The 19,797-nt window shown below is 40.0% G+C and overlaps 2 protein-coding genes and 2 non-coding genes across 4 annotated transcripts; 1 reads left to right on the forward strand and 3 right to left on the reverse strand.

The window, feature by feature from the left end:
* The first annotated feature begins 6,334 nt into the window (after window positions 1–6,334).
* Window positions 6,335–15,979, forward strand: LOC117263896 (small conductance calcium-activated potassium channel protein 2-like). Its single transcript, XM_033637617.2, has 10 exons — window positions 6,335–6,578; window positions 6,905–7,793; window positions 8,262–8,357; window positions 9,037–9,336; window positions 9,951–10,072; window positions 10,933–11,074; window positions 11,151–11,261; window positions 11,804–11,931; window positions 14,600–14,669; window positions 14,811–15,979. The coding sequence occupies exons 2-10, from the start codon at window positions 6,939–6,941 to the stop codon at window positions 15,036–15,038; spliced, it is 2,052 nt and encodes a 683-aa protein (XP_033493508.2). The 5' UTR covers window positions 6,335–6,578; window positions 6,905–6,938; the 3' UTR covers window positions 15,039–15,979.
* Window positions 15,833–19,742, reverse strand: rps27.1 (ribosomal protein S27, isoform 1). Its single transcript, XM_033637618.1, has 4 exons — window positions 19,615–19,742; window positions 18,861–18,969; window positions 17,095–17,205; window positions 15,833–16,084 (listed from the first exon to the last, which is right to left on the reverse strand). Exons 1-4 carry the CDS (start codon window positions 19,618–19,620, stop codon window positions 16,056–16,058), a joined length of 255 nt encoding a protein of 84 aa, XP_033493509.1. The 5' UTR covers window positions 19,621–19,742; the 3' UTR covers window positions 15,833–16,055.
* LOC117264231 (small nucleolar RNA SNORA35) lies at window positions 16,381–16,510 on the reverse strand. The gene has a single exon (XR_004502270.1). It is a non-coding gene; the product is annotated as a small nucleolar RNA SNORA35 (small nucleolar RNA).
* LOC117264233 (small nucleolar RNA SNORA35) lies at window positions 17,392–17,521 on the reverse strand. Its single transcript, XR_004502271.1, has one exon. It is a non-coding gene; the product is annotated as a small nucleolar RNA SNORA35 (small nucleolar RNA).
* Window positions 19,743–19,797: the final 55 nt, after the last annotated feature.

Raw genomic sequence — 19,797 nt, forward strand, 5'->3', positions numbered from 1 at the left:
TGAAAGGAGAAGATGATGAGAGCCAATGCCATAAAGAGGCTAATTAGAAAACAATACATGCGGATGAATGAAAACACTGAGCAGTGTGTGGGTTAAAGGCATAGCAGTGATGATGAGAGCTGGAGGAGGATGAGTGAGGGCTGTGGACAATAATGTGCTGCAGATCACTCTCTGCACTTTTGCTGTTTTTATTCTGATGTTGCTGATGCTGATTGTGATGGCCGTCGCTCTGACCTGGCATGACCACAGCTTAGCCCTCTCTGTGCTAAATGCTGAATGCCATCCCTGACAATGCAGCCATCAGCCATCAGGGCTGCTGTGCTGTGTGTTTTTAATTACTCTGCTGATTGGATTAGGCCTTCTCCTACGCTGACACGTCCCCTCCACTTAATAGGCTGTTATCGACAGAACCGCCACATACATCCACTCGCCTGTGACGTCTGGTTTGTCAGACTGGACCTTTTTTATCTTGAATGGAGTTGAGTAGATGAAGTTCTCTTCTAGTAGACAATTATATCCGCCCCAGAAAGCCCTGGAGCAGCTGCACCAAAGTAGACTATTATCCAATAAAATTTGATGGTGTGAAATCTAAAAGGGACAGTTCACCCCCAAATCAAAAATACATATTTTCCTCTTACCTGTGTAGCGCTATTTATTACTCTGGATTATTTTGGGGTGAGTCGACGATTGTTGGAGATATCAGCCGTAGAGATGTCTGCTGTCTCTTGAATACAATGGATATAATGCACTGTCTCTTTCCAGAAATCATGAACCGGTTACTCAAAATAATCCACAAACCTTGTTGTGAGCAATTTCATGTAGGAACTATTTTCTTTCGACCAAACTAAACCCGCCAACTGTGTCGTTGCCTTGAAGGAAGTGTTTTCTGCTAGTTAGCTAACGCTACAGATCTGCCAAAGACATTGTTTACATCTCACGTTGTCAGGAGTATGAGTCTCTTGTTCCAACACCTTCTTACCCCCAACTCATCACATATCGCCACTTGGTCAGTGGATTTTCACATCTATGTATTATGCGTTTGGTATCCAGGGTGCATCTCTTGTAGATGTTCTGGGACACTGTGTCAATTTACACTTTTTACGTGCATTGTGTCTTTTCAAAATACACTTCCTATTTTACAGGAAATGTACAGTTTCTGTTAGATGCATTCTCTTCAAAATAAAACACCTCGTATTTCCGTTTATGTCCTTGTGCAATAAAAGCTTCATGGTTTGGCTCTACATTCATACATGAAGGGAACACCGGGCTTCTGGGTGAAAGTCCGGTGTTGTTGGACTCTCCGCCACCCCCCTCACCCCTCCTATACAGACTTTTCCAGTTTCTTAAATGGCGTTATCATCTGATGGCGTTTCAAACTGATGCTGATGCTGTCCCGTGGTGTTATTGACTGACACAATCATACCACCACAAAAGGATGTCTGTTTTTTGTCAATGTCCGACAGGGAAATCTATAACCAAGTGGCAGAATATGAAAACTTCAGGACTGAAAATTTGTTTCTCGTTAATGAGCTGATGCACGCTTGCGTCTGTGCAGTGATATGGTTGTCGGGCAGGGTTGGGGAGTGAGAGTAGGTGTTTCTGTGGTGATCGGGAGAGTTCAAGGAAGACGCCGATCACGGAGTTCTTTCTTAATGCACGTTTAATTACGAGCTCGGATCAACATGGCTACATGCAGAAGCTATGTGATGATTGTGAACAGAGAGAGACACAGCTTATATAGGATGGTGGCACGTATACTATTACCTAAAATGGTGCCTTGACACATTTAACTTGACCTTGGGCCAACTAAAATTAGTCTAACTTGTCCATTCATCAGTAAGCCTAGCACTTCTGACGCCATGACGTCTGTCATAAAGGAACATGATCCCCAGGGGTCTTGACCAAGTATCCACTGGTCAGTGGACATGTAAAAATACATACTAACAGGGAGTAATGGTTATACAAGTAACGTAAAGTAAGTATAGCAGGGAATGAATGAGGCTGAACCGAGGAATTATCTACACATTTAAACTCATTTAAAAGATGTGCGGGCACCTATCTATGTTTCAATGTTTGTACTATTTTAAACAGACAGTGTGTTGTTATATTTACTGGAAGTGACATACAATACAGCAAATGGCAAGCAGGTTGTTATTAGTGATGGTCATTTACCAGAAACCTTTCAGCTCCCGTACGACCTCCTTCCAGCCAGCTGCCAACTTATTTAGGTTTCTGCAGTTAAGTCTCCACTCAAGCACAAAGCTGATAAGTAGCCGACGTGGTTTGTTTATGTTATATAATAGAAGTGCATATTTAACAGATTCAGCGTGGACAGAGGGCGATGCTTGCTTGCTGTAAGGACTTGGTGTATGTATCCAGTAATCTATAGTGGAAAACATTTTAGAAATTACCCTCCCAGCACTGTTGGTAGGTGTAGTTCAGTATACAGAAAGTAGTTCCTGCATGAAACTGTTCACAACAAGGTCTGTGGATTATCTTGAGTGACCAGGTCATTATTTCTGGAAAGAGACATTGCTGTTGAGTTGTTTAGATGTATATTTTTGGCACTTTGATCAGCACAAGTCGAGCGATCTTATTCCATTATATCCAAGAGAAGGCAGACATCTCTACGAACGATATCTCCAGCATTTGGCAACTCAGCCCAAAACAATCTAGACTGATAAATAGCACTACAGGTAAGAGGAAACATGTATCTTTGATTTTGGGGTGAACTGTCCCTTTAAGAGTACCCTACCCCATTTAACATTAGAACTCCGTAACATTTTGGATAGGCAGAACCAGATATGTTAGGTTTTTTACTCCAGATCAGTGTTCTGTTACCCACAATGCAACTCGATTCAGCATCCAGATGTGTTGTGCTAGTGGCAGCTAATGTAACCTTGAGCCTCTCATGTCTGTTCATTACCTAAGTATGAAGCTACAGCCACAAGACAAACTAAGCAAAGACAAAAAGAGGGGGACACAGCTGGCCTGGTTCTGTTCAGAGGTAATAAACCCACCAACCAGCACCTATAAAACTCACTGATTAATTTGGTATGTCTTCTGTACAAAAAAAAAATGTATAAGTGTAAAGATGACAAGTTGTTTTATAGCGGGTTATGTGCCAGACTTTTTCTTGGCTGGCACAGTGACTTCCTGGAGTCTCTGCTGGTTGCCTGGCAAACCCACGGTAACAGTTTCCTGGTCGTAGCCTCAAATGACAAATTAGACCTGAATCCATTTCTGTGACTGTGCTGAATTATATTTGTTCTCTCTTAACAAGATTTTTCTGGGAACTATTGGAAGTATTCCTCATGGATGGATTTCTTAAATTCAAAGAATGATGGACTTTAAAAATGAGTCAGGGTTGTTTGTTAATGCTAAGTGATGGAAATGATTTGAATACACAGTGTTTTGGAACAGTGGTCTGAATAATACAGTTGAAAGAAATATCCACACAGCACTAAATGAGACAATCTGTGGGAGAGAAAAAAAAAATCATATTCCTCTGCCTACTCTGTTTTATGTAGCGCTTCTAATGGCCTTACTGGATGTTCACAAAAATAGCCAATCAGAGCCAAGGATTCTCAAATACAGCTGTCACCATGTCAATCAGTACTCATAAAGTGTGGTCAAACTATCAAACTAGGCAGCACTGATCAATGAATGAACCAATAAATCAAGATTCTGTCACTGCATTGCCTATTTCTCGCCTCATTTTTTTCAGAACACATTTTAGTGCACTGTTTAGCTGTGAAATGAGAAAGTTGGTCCGGCTGGTGGGCGGTGCTTGGTACTTTGATCACAAACTCTCTTCACTAGCTAGCTAACCATTTTCAGGGTTTGATTTTGGTTGTGGAACAGGGGAGGAAGTTAATCTCCTCCCAACCTCTTTAGGTAATGAACATCATTATTACGCGTTCCTCAGGTACAACCTTTAGCTTGAAATCCACAAAACCAGACTGAAAATGAAAGAAATCGGAACGTTTTTATGAGGGTCTATGGACAGCCGTTAAGTTGTCGGACACTGTCGGAGCTGGCTGATGCAACACTATGATTGTCCAGTCTGTTTTTTAGGGGCGGGACTTAGCGAAAGGTCAATTGACATGATTGACAGCTGAGTCAGAGACTCCTTGGCTCTGATTGGTTGTTGCTGCTGCACCGCAGTCTAGTCTGATTCTCGCAAATCCCATGAGAAGCAGTGGGAAGAAAAGATGGAACATGATTTTTTTCACAGACTATCTATCTCATGTAATTATTTCAAACTGTAGCGATGGTTAAAGCAAATATGACACAAAGTTATTTTTAATAGAAGTTACCAACTGAAGCTTTAAAAAGATTTTTAACCATTATCCAAAATTGCGACTCTGTCTCCTAATCCAGACAAAGATGGAAGCCAAAAATGACATATGGCTTAATTTGAGCCAAAATTGAACATATTTATTATCAGTTATATTTCATTTCTGTATCAATTCTCCTTCCTATTATTTTGTATTTTCACACAAAATAAAGCTGATCTCTGTGACTCCAATATAATGGTAAGGGGCACCAATTTTCTTATCTAACTCTTGGCAAATAAGTACATCCCCCAAAATGTCAAACTGTTCCTTGAACTCTAATCGTGACTCTTGACCTTTAAAACACAAACAGTTCTTGCTGCTGTTAGCATCCTAATGGGACTTCTTTAACTTTTAACCGACGCATCCCAACAGGCCGAAGCAATTAATGTCCTGACCAGAAGATGAAACTGGCACGCATGAAAGATTCAGGGCATGAAGCAGATTTGCCATTTACCAGCCACAGCAATTAGAGGACTCAAAATATCCCAGTTTAATTTCACTCTCTCAGTAGCCAAAGGATGATTTGCAATGGAAGAGACTAATTGCAAACGTGCTGGCTACCATCCACAGAGGCAAGAAGAATTGACATACTTAGCTACCAGCTACAGCGGCCAGGATTTACAAGCACTTGGCTGGAGGCTTGCATTAATTTGAGGCCTTGCAGATGTGCATATATCCTTTCAGCATCTTGTTATTAAAAAGGACAACTTAATTTAAGAACATTCACCACAGCAGAGCGAGTCTTGCTTCGACAGACTAAATAGTCATATTTTAGGATCTAGTTGTGAGATGCAGTCTGTATTTATCCCATCTGCAAGAGTTCATAGTGTTGACAGTCATGCACTGAAGCACAGACAGTTGGGAGCTTCCAGCCTGCAGAATATCAAAACAAAGAATCCAGACAGCAGCATCTGGCTAAATCTCAGAGTGGAACATAGTAGTTTTAGCATAATTAATCTATTTTACATCTGGAGGGATGTCAGACTGTCTGATCAGACTACCACCATGTTTTTGCTCTTCCACCTGTGCATGGCCACATCCCCCCACCGCTCTCCGTCACTCTCCATCTATCTTTAAATACATGTTATCTTCAGATTAGATAATACTTTTCTTTATCCTGCTACTATCCGGATGTGCTCCGCCCACCCCTTTGCTCCTTAGGTCCTTCCATTTGGAGGGAGCTCTATTATCTGTAGACCCATCTGTCACAAGGATTTAGATAAATAAATGATGCTGAATGTCATTGTTATGACTTTAATGCGTAATACTCCACCCCGCTCTGTGCATATTGTTTGCTTAAGGACTGACATATTTGATATTTCATAAGCTCATAAGTATCGGATCTCTGTCTCACTTGATTAATCTGCAATACTAATCTGCCAAATTGATTTTGAGGACCGTTATTCTATTTTTGAGATTAGATTTATTTAAAAAAAAAAGTTTGTATCACCCAAGTGCAATTCAACTATGATAGCAAATGGTGAAATTACAAATGAAAAGTGATATAATAGCATTTCTTTTTAGGCTGTGAGAATGATCTCAGGCTGATTTTTGACACCAGGGCACCCATGTATAAGCAGATGTCGCCTCCACACACACACACACACACACACACACACACATATATAGGGAGGAGGAAATCTGCCAATCCCGGCTAAAAAACAAACAGATGACTCATTCTTTGCCTTTGCTCCATGCAACATCTGCAACTTAGAGACTTTGCAGTCATTAAGCCTTTCCAGCTTTAAGGAAGATGCCCTGATGGTGGACAATTCAACACGGCCAAACAAGGGAGTAAATGCCTGAATATGTAATGGATATCCACGAGTATTTACCTCCTATGTCGTCATATGCAGGAGAGAAGTTCATAACCTTTGCTTGAATCCATGGGAGGGGCTCCGTGATGCTGAGGCTGCTAATGGATTGCTGGAAAGTTTATACATGCAGAGCGGGGACGTTTGGAATAATTTGATCTGATCACGCCGGAGCTCTTTGGTGTTGCTGCTTGATTAGTTTTTTTGGGTTTAACTAATTTAATAACTAATTTTGAAACGTCTTTCTAATGAGAGTAGTGTGTTTGAGACTAAGTTTCAAAGGGATTTTATTTGGAGGATCTCTCTGATGCAGGCAGATGTGACCTTCAGGATTATAAGACCACTGAATACTGAAATCCTTGACCAATAGAGTTGTCGTAAGGCCTTTTATTTGTCCTTGCGGGTGGAAAACCTGACTGAAAAGGTAAGAACTGATTAAGAGCAGTGTGTAAATAGAAAAGATTTTGACATTTTGAGCTAACATTCAAGTAAAGTGTACAAGTAAATCTTCATTTATGTTTACTCAAATAAAAATATGTGATTAGACAGATTATTTTGTTGCTATTAGATTTTCCATCATGGACAGAAAATACAAAATAAAACAAAATAAAGTGTAGTGTTCTGTCTTTTTTTGGATGATGAAGCTACTAATGAGTAAATTTTTCTTCCTTCACAATGCTGTTCTCATCTGTCAAACCTCACTTGTCCTCCGTCTCTCTCCCGCTCTCTCCGTGCAAACCTCTTAAAAAGACTTGGTGAATCATTACCTGTAAACTCTCTCACCATGGAGCACTCACCCTCTATGAACTTGTCAGTGGTGGATGGAGACGACGTGGAGGACCAGCGTCCCCTCCTCCCACCGAGGATGGTTCCTCCACCTCAGGCCTGCTCTCCGCAGTGCGGGATACACCACACGGTCCAAACAGCCGATCACACCGTGTGGCTGGACAGGACCCAGGCCATGGCCACCACACCTTTATACAACGGCCACCTCTATGTCACACCTTCACCTCGCTCCAACAGGAGGGCAGACAAAGGCAAAGAGAAGAAATGTGAGAAAAGGTCAGGGGGGCGTCGACAAAACCAGGCACACAAGGAGTGTAATCACCAGTGCAAAGCCAAAAACGCAGGAGCTCACAGACTCCAGGAGAAAGTCACCTCTTTCACTGACGTCCCCATTTCTCCCTGCGGGTCGCCCTTTAAGGGCCCCTGCAGGTCACACTTAGAGGTCACAGATGTTGAAGGCAGAGGGCGCCGCAAGTCAGGCAACGTTTCTCTGGAGATGCATGACCGTCAGAGTCTCCCAGAGATCATCATCACCAGCAAAGATGATGACTTCCAGCCACCCTGTGAGACATTCCCACATCGCCAAGATATGACTGAGGGCAAAGGTCATCTGCCAGGAGCCGAGTGCCCAGGTCCGAATCCAAATCCCAATTCTCAGATCAGCCCAAAACACAAGGAGGGCACTAAGGACGACCCGTACTGGAAGACTCACAACATCGGCTGGCGGCTGGTCCGCAGGAGGGCTCTGTTTTTGAGGAGGCAGCGGCTGAATGACTGTGCCCTGGCGGTGGGGATATTCGGGATGGTGCTGATGGTGATGGAGACAGAGCTTTCCTGGAGCGTCTACAGCAAGGTCAGAGAGAGAAAAACCAGACACTAGGAAATCTTTTGAGAAGTATGACAAAGTTTTAAAAAAGATCACACCTCACATGTTTAGTTATCTTTTCTGAAATTAACAATCACTGTTATTTACAAAGTATTACTACCTGGGAAATCACATTTTGAGTAATAGCGTAGCACACCTTTCACTTTATTCATATTTTTCTTTCATTATATTCAGTTAAATCTCTTAATTCTTCTTTATTGTTTTACTTCTGAGCCATACTGATAAAACTGTTGAGACACAATGACAAATGATCTCCCAGCATCTGTAGGAAAATGCACAGTACACCCATAGGATCATTGCATCATTCAAATGGATTATCTAAATGTATGTAAGATTATAAGGTTACCGAGGATGATGCCATTTCATAGATTGAGCTTTGTAATGACAAACAGCCATCAGCTTGTTAATGATGTCATGTTCATGTGTGTCTCACAGAGCTCCGTGTATTCCCTCGCACTCAAGTCCATCATCAGTTTTTCTACCATCATCCTGCTGGGCCTCATCATAGCGTACCACTGCTGTGAGGTTCAGGTAACTGATCTGTTCAGGATTATGCAATCAGGTCGAAGTCCTCCTCCAGGGGATATTCTCTTTAAATTTAAAGATTTCTCTGAAAATTTGCAGCCAAGGAATCTCTATTTGGGGGATAGTCGTTCATGGGGAACTGGAAGTTGTCCTATTGAAAGGAAATGAAGTTTCTACAACGCTGGTTCGCAATCTTTTAGTCTGGTGGCCTTTTAAAATTGAGCAAAGTCTACTTCTGCCTGCTCATCACAGGATATGGCACTATGAGCAAACCTAAAAGTCATTTTTCATTCTCAGGCGGTTTCATTTGAGGCATTTTTAGAGGAATGAGTGTGAAATATTTTACCAAAAAAAAGCAAAAATTGGAAGGAAAGTGAAAGAATCATTGTGTTAGACATACTTTTTTCTTTCTTTCTTTAGTCCTAGAGAATAAACATCATCTGTGTCATGATGGGCAGTTTTTGTGACATCATTTGAAGCAATTTCTAAAACTTTGCACAGCTCCCTCTGGAGCCACAAAAGGCCTGTTTTTGCCACATATGCAGCTGCACTGTCCAAGACTAGTAAACAGAATAATGTGTTAAAGGAGTTCCTACTTGATCATCTTCACCCTCCAGATTTATCTTGGATCCCTAAATCAGAAGCCCATTTTCACTATCATGCACTCTTCCCACCTCTCCGGTAGCTTTACGTTCATGACATTGGTGCAGAAGATTGGCGGATTGCCATGACAAGCGACCGTTTGGCTCTGGTAGCCCTGGAGCTGGCTGCGGTGGCCATCCACCCCTATCCGGTTGGCCTGATGGAGTACTTTGAGATGACCTTCCAGCACACCACGCCTCACCTGCCGCTGTCGGAAACCGAGCTGGAGATTGTCCTGGCTCTGCCCATGTTCCTGAGGCTCTACCTGCTGGGCCGGGCCATGATGCTGCACAGCCGCCTCTTCACTGACACTGCATCTCGCAGCATCGGAGCGCTCAACAAGGTGGGAGGTCAACCTGACACAATCTGGCTTTGGGCTTTACTGGCTTGGATAGTACAGTGATGACATCATGACACTTTCTGATTTATTTAGTCTGTTTTGATGTGATTTTAAAAGCTGGGCAGAAACCTGCTAAGGGACATGATTCATGGGATATTAAAGTTCATATTTTGGACATTTGGGCTGGGCTTGAACATTTCATGCAAATGTGTTTATGTCTTACGTCTAGGTGGGCCGAGGGGTCTGTAGAGGTGTGACAATTGAGGTGTGACTATCACAGTTTCACCCCCATGAATCCCAGTGGTTTCACATGCTGATTATGTCCCTCGCTAGCTCTCCTTGCTTGTCTGCTTTCTTTTCCAAAGTTGATAATATCCACCCGGCTAATCCCTTCCCTTATAAATGCTATTTAAGAGTGATGAAAATGACCTTTGTCTCCTCACCGCAATGCCAAACCCACTATCCATGTATCGAGCCAGATTGAGAACAGTTTTCTTATCCCTCATCTCCTCTGTATTATATAATCATAATCTGACAGGTGCTATCCTAAATAATCTGGCTAAGTAGGCCCTACTGTCAAAATCATGACGCAGATGCTTCCCTTTTGTGATCTTTAGATACACTTCAACACCAGGTTTGTGGGGAAAACACTAATGACCACCTACCCTGGGACTGTGCTGATGATTTTCAGCGTCTCTCTATGGATTGTGGCCGCGTGGGGCTTACATGTTTGTGAGAGGTATGTGATGATATATCAGCCTACTGCTGTATCTGTAGTGGTGTCTATAGTGCCCAAGGCCTATCCATTTAATATTTAATTATCATTCAAACACACAGCATTACTTTAATGTTCTACAGCCGCAGCACTTCTGTGCTATATCTGTGCTATGTAGGATTGATTATGAAGTTCTTTTACTTCTTTATGAGGCTGTTAATGGTTTGGGACCGGCCCACATTACTAATTCTTAGTAACTTCATTGTCCTTAGATCTTCTGCTGCCAGTTTTTTTATACATACCATCACACAAATAAAAAAAAATTGGCAGCTCAGCTTTTTTTAACTATGCACCAAAATTATGGCATTCTCTACCCAAGGCCACAAGAGATGCAGACGTTTGTTCTTTACATGCCATCCTTGTTTTTATCGCCTACATATTCTGTTATTCTGCGTAGCTGTTCTTGCTATGTGCTGCCTCCTTTGTCTGCTATTCATGTGACTGCTTGGTTTTATCGCACAGTATTTGCCCTTGTTTTAATTTGCCTGTTTTTATTCTCTTGTTTCTTCTCCACATTGTAGAGCACTTTGAGCTACACCCCTGTATGAGAGGCACTGTATAAATAAACCTTATTGGATAACACTGACAAGATCAAAAATCATCTAATCTTGACCTTTTTTAATATTGAATATATGTGGTTTTTAATACTAAATGCACTGTAAACTAAGAGAGGGAAAGGAAAAAACATCATCAGTAATGTGAAAGTAGAGCAGAAATGTATTATTCAGCTACAGCAGTCAGAGCAGTTCAGTAAAGCAGTATTTAAAACCAGAAAAAGGCAAAATATAATATATATGATAATGACATAAGTTTTATTCCTGCAGACACCACAACTACAGGGACCTGAGCAGCAACTACATGGAGGCCCTGTGGATGATCTCTGTCACCTTCTTGTCCATCGGTTACGGAGACGTGGTGCCTCACACCTACTGTGGTCGCAGCATCTGCCTCCTCACTGGGATAATGGTGAGACAGAGGGTTGATAGTTTCACCTATAACAAGTTGAAGTCATAAATGTCTAATGTCTAATTCTGATACACAGGGAGCTGGCTGCACAGTCCTGGTGGTGGCGGTGGTTGCTAGGAAGCTGGAGTTGACCCGGGCAGAGAAACACGTCCATAACTTTATGATGGATTCTCACATCTCCAAGAGGGTAAACACCAATATCTTCCTCACTGTGGCTTTATTTACATATTGAAGTCGTTTGAGTAGGTCCTACAGTGAGAGAGATGCTGCACAGACTGTGTCTAAGTCTTTTTGTTGCATTGCAACAGCTTAGTGTACAATTTAATCTAAGCACACTTCAGATACTATATATGAGCTAATTTTACTCAACAACATACAGATATTTGTGTGCACTGTAAGAGAATCTCTTTATTTGCCTTTTGCTGTCACCAGAATATCACCAGAACAAGTAAAAACCTGTGAGTGAAGTGAAATAAGTTTACCTTGCTTCAATACGAATCAATACAAACTGTTTACAGAGTGCTCCAGTTGCATATACATTTTTAGAAAAAGACCCAAAATTTCAAACTCACGTTTGAAAGTTGAATAAAGACAAAAAAGACTGTAGTATACACAGGGTAAATATAGTCTGTTGGTGTTGTTCTGCATGTGCAATAAATAACAGCGCTTTCAAGTCATGTGCATAAATATAAAATAACTCTGGAATGATTTTCTGCATCCTTTCACTAGATAAAAATTGCTGCAGCAAATGTGCTGAGAGAGACTTGGCTTATCTACAAACACACTAAGCTGTCAAGAGAAAGAGACCACACCAGAGTCCGCATGCACCAGCGGAAGTTGCTTCTGGCCATCCACCAGTAAGACACTTAACCCTCATATACTGTAAAACTGTTTCTGTGCTGTCACAGCATAAGAAAGACCTTCACTTTATTTGCTAAATGTGCCATATGTATAACAATACAGTGCCCTAGGAATGAGCATTTTATCACTCAAGGGTCCTTCGTCTCGAAGTCAGTAGGTTTTTGGTTAGATGCCTGAAATAAGGTCTGTGGTTAACAGAACATTTTCATGACATGAAAAAAAAGTCATCTAAAAGTCATAGTATAGTATGTCATTAAAAAGTCATTAAAAAGTCAAACTATAGTATGTCATTAAAAAAGTAATTTAAAAAGTCATAGTATAGTATGTCATTAAAAAAGTCATTTAAGAGTCATACTATAGTATGTCATTAAAAAGTCATTAAAAAAGTCAAACTATAGTATGTCATTAAAAAAGTAATTTAAAAAGTCATAGTATAGTATGTCATTAAAAAAGTCATTTAAGAGTCATACTATAGTATGTCATTAAAAAGTCATTAAAAAAGTCAAACTACAGTATGTCATTAAAAAAGTAATTTAAAAAGTCATAGTATAGTATGTCATTAAAAAAGTAATTTAAGAGTCATAGTATAGTATGTCATAATAAATGTCTTAAAAAGTAATAGTATAGTATGTCATAATAAATGTCTTAAAAAGTAATAGTATAGTATGTCATAAAAAAGTCATTAAAAAAGTCAGTATAGTATGCCATGAAAAAGTCCTTAAAAAAGTCATAGATTAGTATGTCATAAAAAGGTCATTAAAAACGTCATTGTATAGTGTGTCATAATAAATGTCTTAAAAAGTAATAGTAAAGTATGTCATAAAAAAGTCGTTAAAAAAGTCATAGTATAGTATGTCATTAAAAAGTCATTAAAAAGTCAAAGTATAGTATGTCATTGAAAAAGTCATAGTATAGTATGATGTCTTTAAAAAAATCATAATATAGTATGTCATTAAAAAAGTAATTTAAGAGTCATAGTATAGTATGTCATTAAAAAAGTCATTAAAAAAGTCATAGTATAGTATGTCATGAAAAAGTCGTTAAAAAAGTCATAGATTAGTATGTCATAGTATAGTATGATGTCATTAAAAAGTCATAGTATAGTATGTCATTGAAATAGTCATTAAAAAAGTCATGGATTAGTATGTCATAAAAAGGTCATTAAAACGTCATTGTATAGTGTGTCATAATAATGTCCCTAAAACATTGTGCTATAATATGTCATAAAAATATAAGCCTTAAAAACAACCACAGTATGTCATAAAAATATCACGGTATGTAAAATAAGCATTAGCTATTATTATTATTTAATTCAAAAGTCGTTAAAAAAGTCATAGTATAGAATGTCATAAAAAAAAAGTCATTAAAAAAGTCTTAGAATAGTATGTCATAAAAAAGTTGTTAAAAAAGTCATAGTATAGTATTTAATAAAGAAGTCGTTAAAAAAGTCATAGTATAGTATTTAATAAAAAAGTTGTTTAAAAAAGTCATAGTATAGTATGTTATCAAAAAGTCATTAAAAAAGTCATTGTATAGTATGTCATATAAAAGTCAATAAAAAGTCATAGCATAGTGTGTCAAAAAAGTCATTAAAAAGTCGTAGTGTAGTATGTCATAAAAAGTCGTTAAAGAAGTCATAGTGTAGTATGTCATGAAAAAGTCATTAAAAAGTCAGTATAGTATGTCATAAAAAAGTTATTAAAAAGTCAGTATAGTATGTCATAAAAAAGTTATTAAAAAATTCATAGTATAGTATGTTATCAAAAAGTCATTAAAAAAGTCATAGTATAGTATTTAATAAAAAAGTCATTAAAAAAGTTATAGTATAATATGTCATCAAAAGGTCACTAAACAGTCGTAGTAGGGTATGTCATAAAAAAAGTCATTAAAAAAGTCATAGCGTATTTAATAAAAAAGTCATTAAAGAAGTCATAGTATAGTATGTTATCAAAAAGTCATTAAAAAAGTCATAGTATAGTATTTAATAAAAAAGTTATAGTATAGTATGTCATCAAAAGGTCACTAAACAGTCGTAGTAGGGTATGTCATAAAAAAGTCATTAAAAAAGTCATAGTATAGTATGTCATATAAAAGTCAATAAAAAGTCATAGTATAGTATGTCATAAAAAGTCATGTCACAAAAACGTTGTTAAAAAAGTCATAGTATAGTATTTAATAAAAAAGTTGTTAAAAAAAGTCATAGTACAGTATTTAATAATAAAGTCATTAAAAAAGTCATAGTATAGTATGTCATAAAAGGTTATTAAAAACGCTATAGCATAGTGTGTCATAAAAAAATCATTAAAAAAGTGGTCGTGTAGTATCTCATGAAAAAGTCGTTAAAAAGTCAGTATAGTATGTCATATAGTCATTAAAAAGTTATATTATAGTATGCTATTAAAATTTTGCACAGAAATGTCACTAATACACTGAACAGTGTGAGTAGTCTTTCATTTGACACTCTCTTAGTGTGAATACTAAAACAGCTGATTTGAATCATTTTATCTGATCTACTTTCACCTTAACAAAGTCACTATTAAAACTGTTGACAATGTGCTGTGCTTATGGGTTGGTTCTTGTGATGAGGGTGAACTGGCCCTTTTATTTTAGTAGTTATGTCATGTAAACTTCCTGTGGCACCTGTATCTCAATAATTGTTTACAGGTTGCGGCGGGTGAAGATAGAAAAGAGGATACTTGCAGACCAGGGTAACACTCTGGTTGATCTCTGCAAGGTGAGAGAGGCAAGTGATCGCATCATTTTCTATTCCCTCCTAGCAAAACATCAACAAAGTAGCATCTAATATTCCCTGATGCCTTCTCTTTTCCTCCACATGGACGTTCTCGCACCACCGCGAACATCAACCCCAATGCAGATGCAAACCCTGATGTATGACGTGCTGTCAGAGGTGCAGGGCTGCAGGGGGGAGCTGGACTCACACATCCACAGCCTGGAGAAGCACGTGGAGGAGCTGAGGGAGGGTTTCAGGAGCCTGATGCCGCTCCTGTCCAGCACCCTGTCCACACAGAACTCCTCCATCCGCCACCTGCTCAGAGAGAGGGAGGTGAAGTCAGAGACTGCTGGTGCGAGTGTGGACAGGTAGAGGGAGGCTGATGAAGAGGGTTCTCAGGTGCTTCAGGAAGAGTTATCTACCCATAGTGCAGCTAAAATGATCATGTTGGGACATTTTTTCTTTCAGAATGTGAACTGATAGGTCATAATAACAAGGTGAAGGCTGTACAGAATTATGTAAATTGTAGGTAGCATCATTTTCTGTAGCAGAAATACCATTAAACCAAATGTAGAAATTAGTCACAATTCTGTTTTTTCCCATTTTTCCAGGAGTAACTTAGTAGAAAACACCTGCCACCAAACTGTGGACATTTATTAATATAAGAAATGCAATGATTTTGACCAATTAGTGAAGGATTTCAAAGCAAAAAATTTGTCATTGCTGTTTTTGTAGGTCTTTCGTTATGGTAAACTGAAGGATTTTAGAATATGGACATGATAAACTGTGCTTTAAGACATTGCTGAGGTCATGTTTCACTGTTTCGAGATGTCTTGTAGACCAACTGATAACTGATAAACAGAAAATGATCAGCACATTGAGAGTCACACCCCTTTATCAATGCAAAAACAAGTCTGGAAAGTTCTGGAGAACTGTTATCACTCCCATGTCAGTGAGTAGTGTTATCTGTAAACACTGCACTTTTCTGATTATGTAATAAAAATTGCACAGATTCAAATGCAGTTTGTTACTGTATTAAAATGTCATCTTGCAGAATTAGGACCATAACCTGTACTACTTTCTAATAAAAATGATGACAGCCTGAAACATCCCGACAGAGTAAAGAAAATCCGTCTCTTCAAACAAAACCACACACAAACCACTCCTTTAGCCAAAACAACATTTTATTAAGAGAGACAGGGTTGGAGGGTGGAGTTACAGCAACAACTGATCTGTCAGCATGAACAGTGGTAATCCATCAGCTGTCTAGTCCATCTTCAGGTCTCATTTCAGATCAGACCACTGGGTCTGCCGCCATCTCGGGAGGCAGAAGGCGCTGATATCAACCGGTCCATCCCCTCCTCTCCCCTTCAGCTCCGGGGAGAACAGCTAGTGCTGCTTCCTCCTGAATGAGCACCCTGCCAGAGGAGACAATGACAGTCAGACAAAAGAGAAGCCTTACAGTACAGAAATACTGCAGGCAATGCACACTGCTATTGTCCTGCACTGTGCTGATACGAGACTCATCGTTTCCCATCATGTGACCGATGAGGTCAACATCTCTTCCCACTGAACTGTGCATTTATTGTGCAAGCAAAGATGTAACAGTAGTCTCAAAAGTTGAAGCTTCAGCAGCAAAAGTGACTAAATGGAGATAAAAAAGCTACACAACACTATCTGACTTTGTAACTGTATCAGAGCTCGACTATAAAGCATTTGTTCTCAGCCTTCGAAAGGGGGGAGCCAGTGGTCTAGCTCAACCCTTCTGCAAACTGAGGTCGATCTGGCACTGGAATGAGATTGGAAGACCACGACAGAGGAAGTCCAGTCACTTGGCAGTGCGGCCAGTAAACTTTAAACTGTCACATTATGAACACAAATAATCACTTCTTTCTGGGCGTGAAGTACCAGCCAAATGCCAAAAACCCATCGAGCTTATATGAGAAAATGTGACCTTTCACACGGGATGATAAATCAATGGTTCAGTGAGTTATATTCTCTATTCTCAACTTGGCCTCTGGTATAAGTTCTGATCCTGAGCACAAAGCCTTAAAACGGCTTGAAACAGGGTCCTGACTGGCTGTCTTACATTAAGATGTAGCATCTGGGTCAGATATTGGTTGAAGTTAAAGCCTGTGAGTGTTAAGCTACTGAACAAGAGGACCAAATGCTTGCAATAATAAATGAGTATTCCAAATAGGTGAACATACATTTTGGGTTCCTACAAGATATATACCATATTTCAGCAACTTAAACAGCTCGAGGAGAAGTACTGTCTAATCTACATGCAGCACCAACCCACTTAGACACTGTACTCTATGTCGGGCTCCAGGAATAATCTACAACTCAACCCTGTATGTTAGTGAGAGACCTTCACTGTGTAACCAGCAGTTTAGCGGGTTACGTGTATATGGTAGGTAATACTGACCCTCTGTGAGACGTGCTTTGCCTCCGGTAGGCTGACAAAGGACTGTTGAACAGCCAACACACAGCACGACCGTCTGAGCATGACTGAACACCGTCGTGATCTTGTAGCATCCTGGAAGAAGACAGACAAGACACCAGTTACAACTATGTCAAATGACAGTGTCTGATGAGGTACATCTGCATGGTGAAAACCTTTACCTGGACATTTAACAAAAGTGAAAGCCTTGAGAACAACTAAACAAGCTACACAGCATAATGGTTTATCAGGGCTGAACTGTACAGTGGCTAGAGAGGAGATATATGTTCTCAGCCTTCGAAAGGGGGGAGCCAGTGGTCTAGCTCAACCCTTCTGCAAACTGAGGTCGATCTGGCACTGGAATGAGATTGGAAACCCACAATAGAGGAAGTCCAGTCACTTTTCAGTGCGGCCAACAACTTCTAAATGTATCACATATGAACACAATTCACACATAAACAATCCCTTTTCCAAGGTTCCCTCCCAAGTTAGGGCAGTATGTCGACACTAGAGGCTAACTAATATTGTGTAACTGAATCAGCTACTAAAATTGGTTGAACCCTGACTACTTGGGACATAACCCAACTAGTTTCAATGTAAAGTCATGACTAAGGCAAGTGGTCAAAGATAAGAGATCTCTTACTGTGCCCATTTGCTTTTTGGCTGGCATGAGCCACTTGACATTGTAGCATACAGTAGTAAGCTAAGCCCCTTTCGCACATGCACTGCAAACCTGGAATTATCCAAATATCACCAAGAGGAGCTGTAGGTGAGAACGCAAATGTTTGAATGAGCTGGACGGGACATTAAACAGACTTTACCCTATGTGTGAATAGAGTAGGTAATTGTCTGGAGAATTCACAGTAAGTGAGTGGGCAAGCTAGCGAAGTTTCTATCACGTAAAACCAGGAGAGAACATACATCTGAGGGTGAAGACAGAGAGTCATTTACATGAAGATGGCAACGTAGATATCTGGAGAGATGGACTTCTGTCTCTAACAAACTCATTTCAGTTTTATGACCAAATTACAAACCGGCTAAGTTATTGCGGTATAAGTTGTGTCATGTCCTGCCTCCTGCACGGTCTGCCCAGGCGTCATCCCTCAGCTAAACCAAGTATAGTACTTCCCGTAGGTGAGAAAACTGCTACAAGTGTAAAAGCTTAACTCCAGAACTAATGTCCCTAGACACTGTCCAGAGTTCATATGAAAAGACAGCTTTAAAATGATATATATACCTAAATTAGGGCTCCACTGGTTAACTGTGTTGCAAAATGGCATGCACTTGTTAAAAAAAACTATACTGCGAGGCAGAAAAACTGCTGTTTTTAGTGAGTACAATTCTGTGATATTTCATGATTCGGGCTACACCTTCACCAGGGGGTTGTGTAACTATTTAGTTGTTACTGAGAGTTAAGTTTTAACTCTTCTTTCGTGGTGCCACCACTTTAATTTTAGTAATGCATGAATTCCTACTCCCCAACTCTCCCCTAATGTCAGCTGGGATCGGCTCACCTGTATAAGCAGTTATAGATAATGGATTGACGAATAAATCACAACTTAGTAATAATTTCTACAGCGCTGGTGCAACACGCTGCAGATGAACTGAAGCACTGATATAAGTAAGAAAGATATGTTATGTTCTGATTAATGAGCACTAAACAGTAAAATGGCTCTTAGCAGTGTCTTGATTAGCTGTCATACACAAATCTGTGGCAACTGGATTTACTTCAGTTTGTAGAGAACCCGTACCTGGACATTTCACATCCATGAAGTAAGAGTTGGGACTCTGAACAAGACGCTTCTTCTTGTGCCTCCTCTTCTCCTCCTCAGGGGATGGGTGCAACAAGTCTTTTGCGAGCTGCATAGAATAAAAGGAGGAAATGACGAAAGGTCAGTGAACCATGTCAGAAAAATGTAATTCCTGTGATTGACCTACTAAAACTGTACTTTAAAACAACGCACGGGCTATCATAGTGAATAGTAAATAAACGCTGGTCATATAAAATTGTATAACTTGAGGTAACACCAGTTGACGTTAGCTGTTGTGTTAGCATTGTTTTGTCCTGCTAAATGTTCCGTGAAGGCTCCTCGGCTGGCCTACATGTCTGTGATTAGGTAACGCAGGCTACGCATTTACATATATCACGGGCGATTCTCTTACTACGTGTGACAGTAGTAAATTTACTCAATCGTCAAGCGAACAACGTAAATCAGAGGAAAATATGCGACTATTAGTGTGAAGTTTTCCGCCCGTTCAGATGCTCCGTTGAGCTGGCTCCATGTTTGCGGTGTGTGCGCGGCCATCTTGTGTCACAATGCGCTCGCAATGCGCTCATATGTGCACAATTATCTGAAAAAAATGAGACTAAAACTCAACAAAAGCGTCTGAAACGGGCACCAGTCGAACCGCTAATTTCTTACGTACACATAGAGCCTACGGCGGCTGTCCAACACGCCATTAAATAGTGAAAATGAGAATTTACAGCGGCCTGTGGATACTCACTGGCATGTTGGCGAGGAAATAGCCGCTGCCGAAAAGGAGGCATTACCGGAAGCGACGGGTTGATATGGATGGTTCCTTTGAGCACGGACCGGACGTGACGAAGATGACAGGACGTGGCGGCCATTTTTCAGTGAGGTCGCAGCAGGGTTGATGACAGATTTGAGATTACTAAAGAAAGAAAAA

This window comes from Epinephelus lanceolatus, chromosome 16, assembly GCF_041903045.1.
Source record: "Epinephelus lanceolatus isolate andai-2023 chromosome 16, ASM4190304v1, whole genome shotgun sequence".
NCBI classification, from domain to species: domain Eukaryota; kingdom Metazoa; phylum Chordata; class Actinopteri; order Perciformes; family Serranidae; genus Epinephelus; species Epinephelus lanceolatus.

Coding starts and splice junctions, on each gene's coding strand:
- LOC117263896 (XM_033637617.2), top strand. CDS start 6,939: ATGGAGCACTCACCCTCTATGAACTTGTCAGTGGTGGATGGAGACGAC. Junction 8,358..9,036: donor ACCACTGCTGTGAGGTTCAG/GTAACTGATCTG, acceptor CCTCTCCGGTAG/CTTTACGTTCATGACATTGG. Junction 10,073..10,932: donor GGCTTACATGTTTGTGAGAG/GTATGTGATGAT, acceptor TTATTCCTGCAG/ACACCACAACTACAGGGACC.
- rps27.1 (XM_033637618.1), bottom strand. Junction 17,206..18,860: donor CATGGATGTGAAATGTCCAG/GTACGGGTTCTC, acceptor GTCTTCTTCCAG/GATGCTACAAGATCACGACG. Junction 16,085..17,094: donor CAAAGCACGTCTCACAGAGG/GTCAGTATTACC, acceptor CTCCTCTGGCAG/GGTGCTCATTCAGGAGGAAG.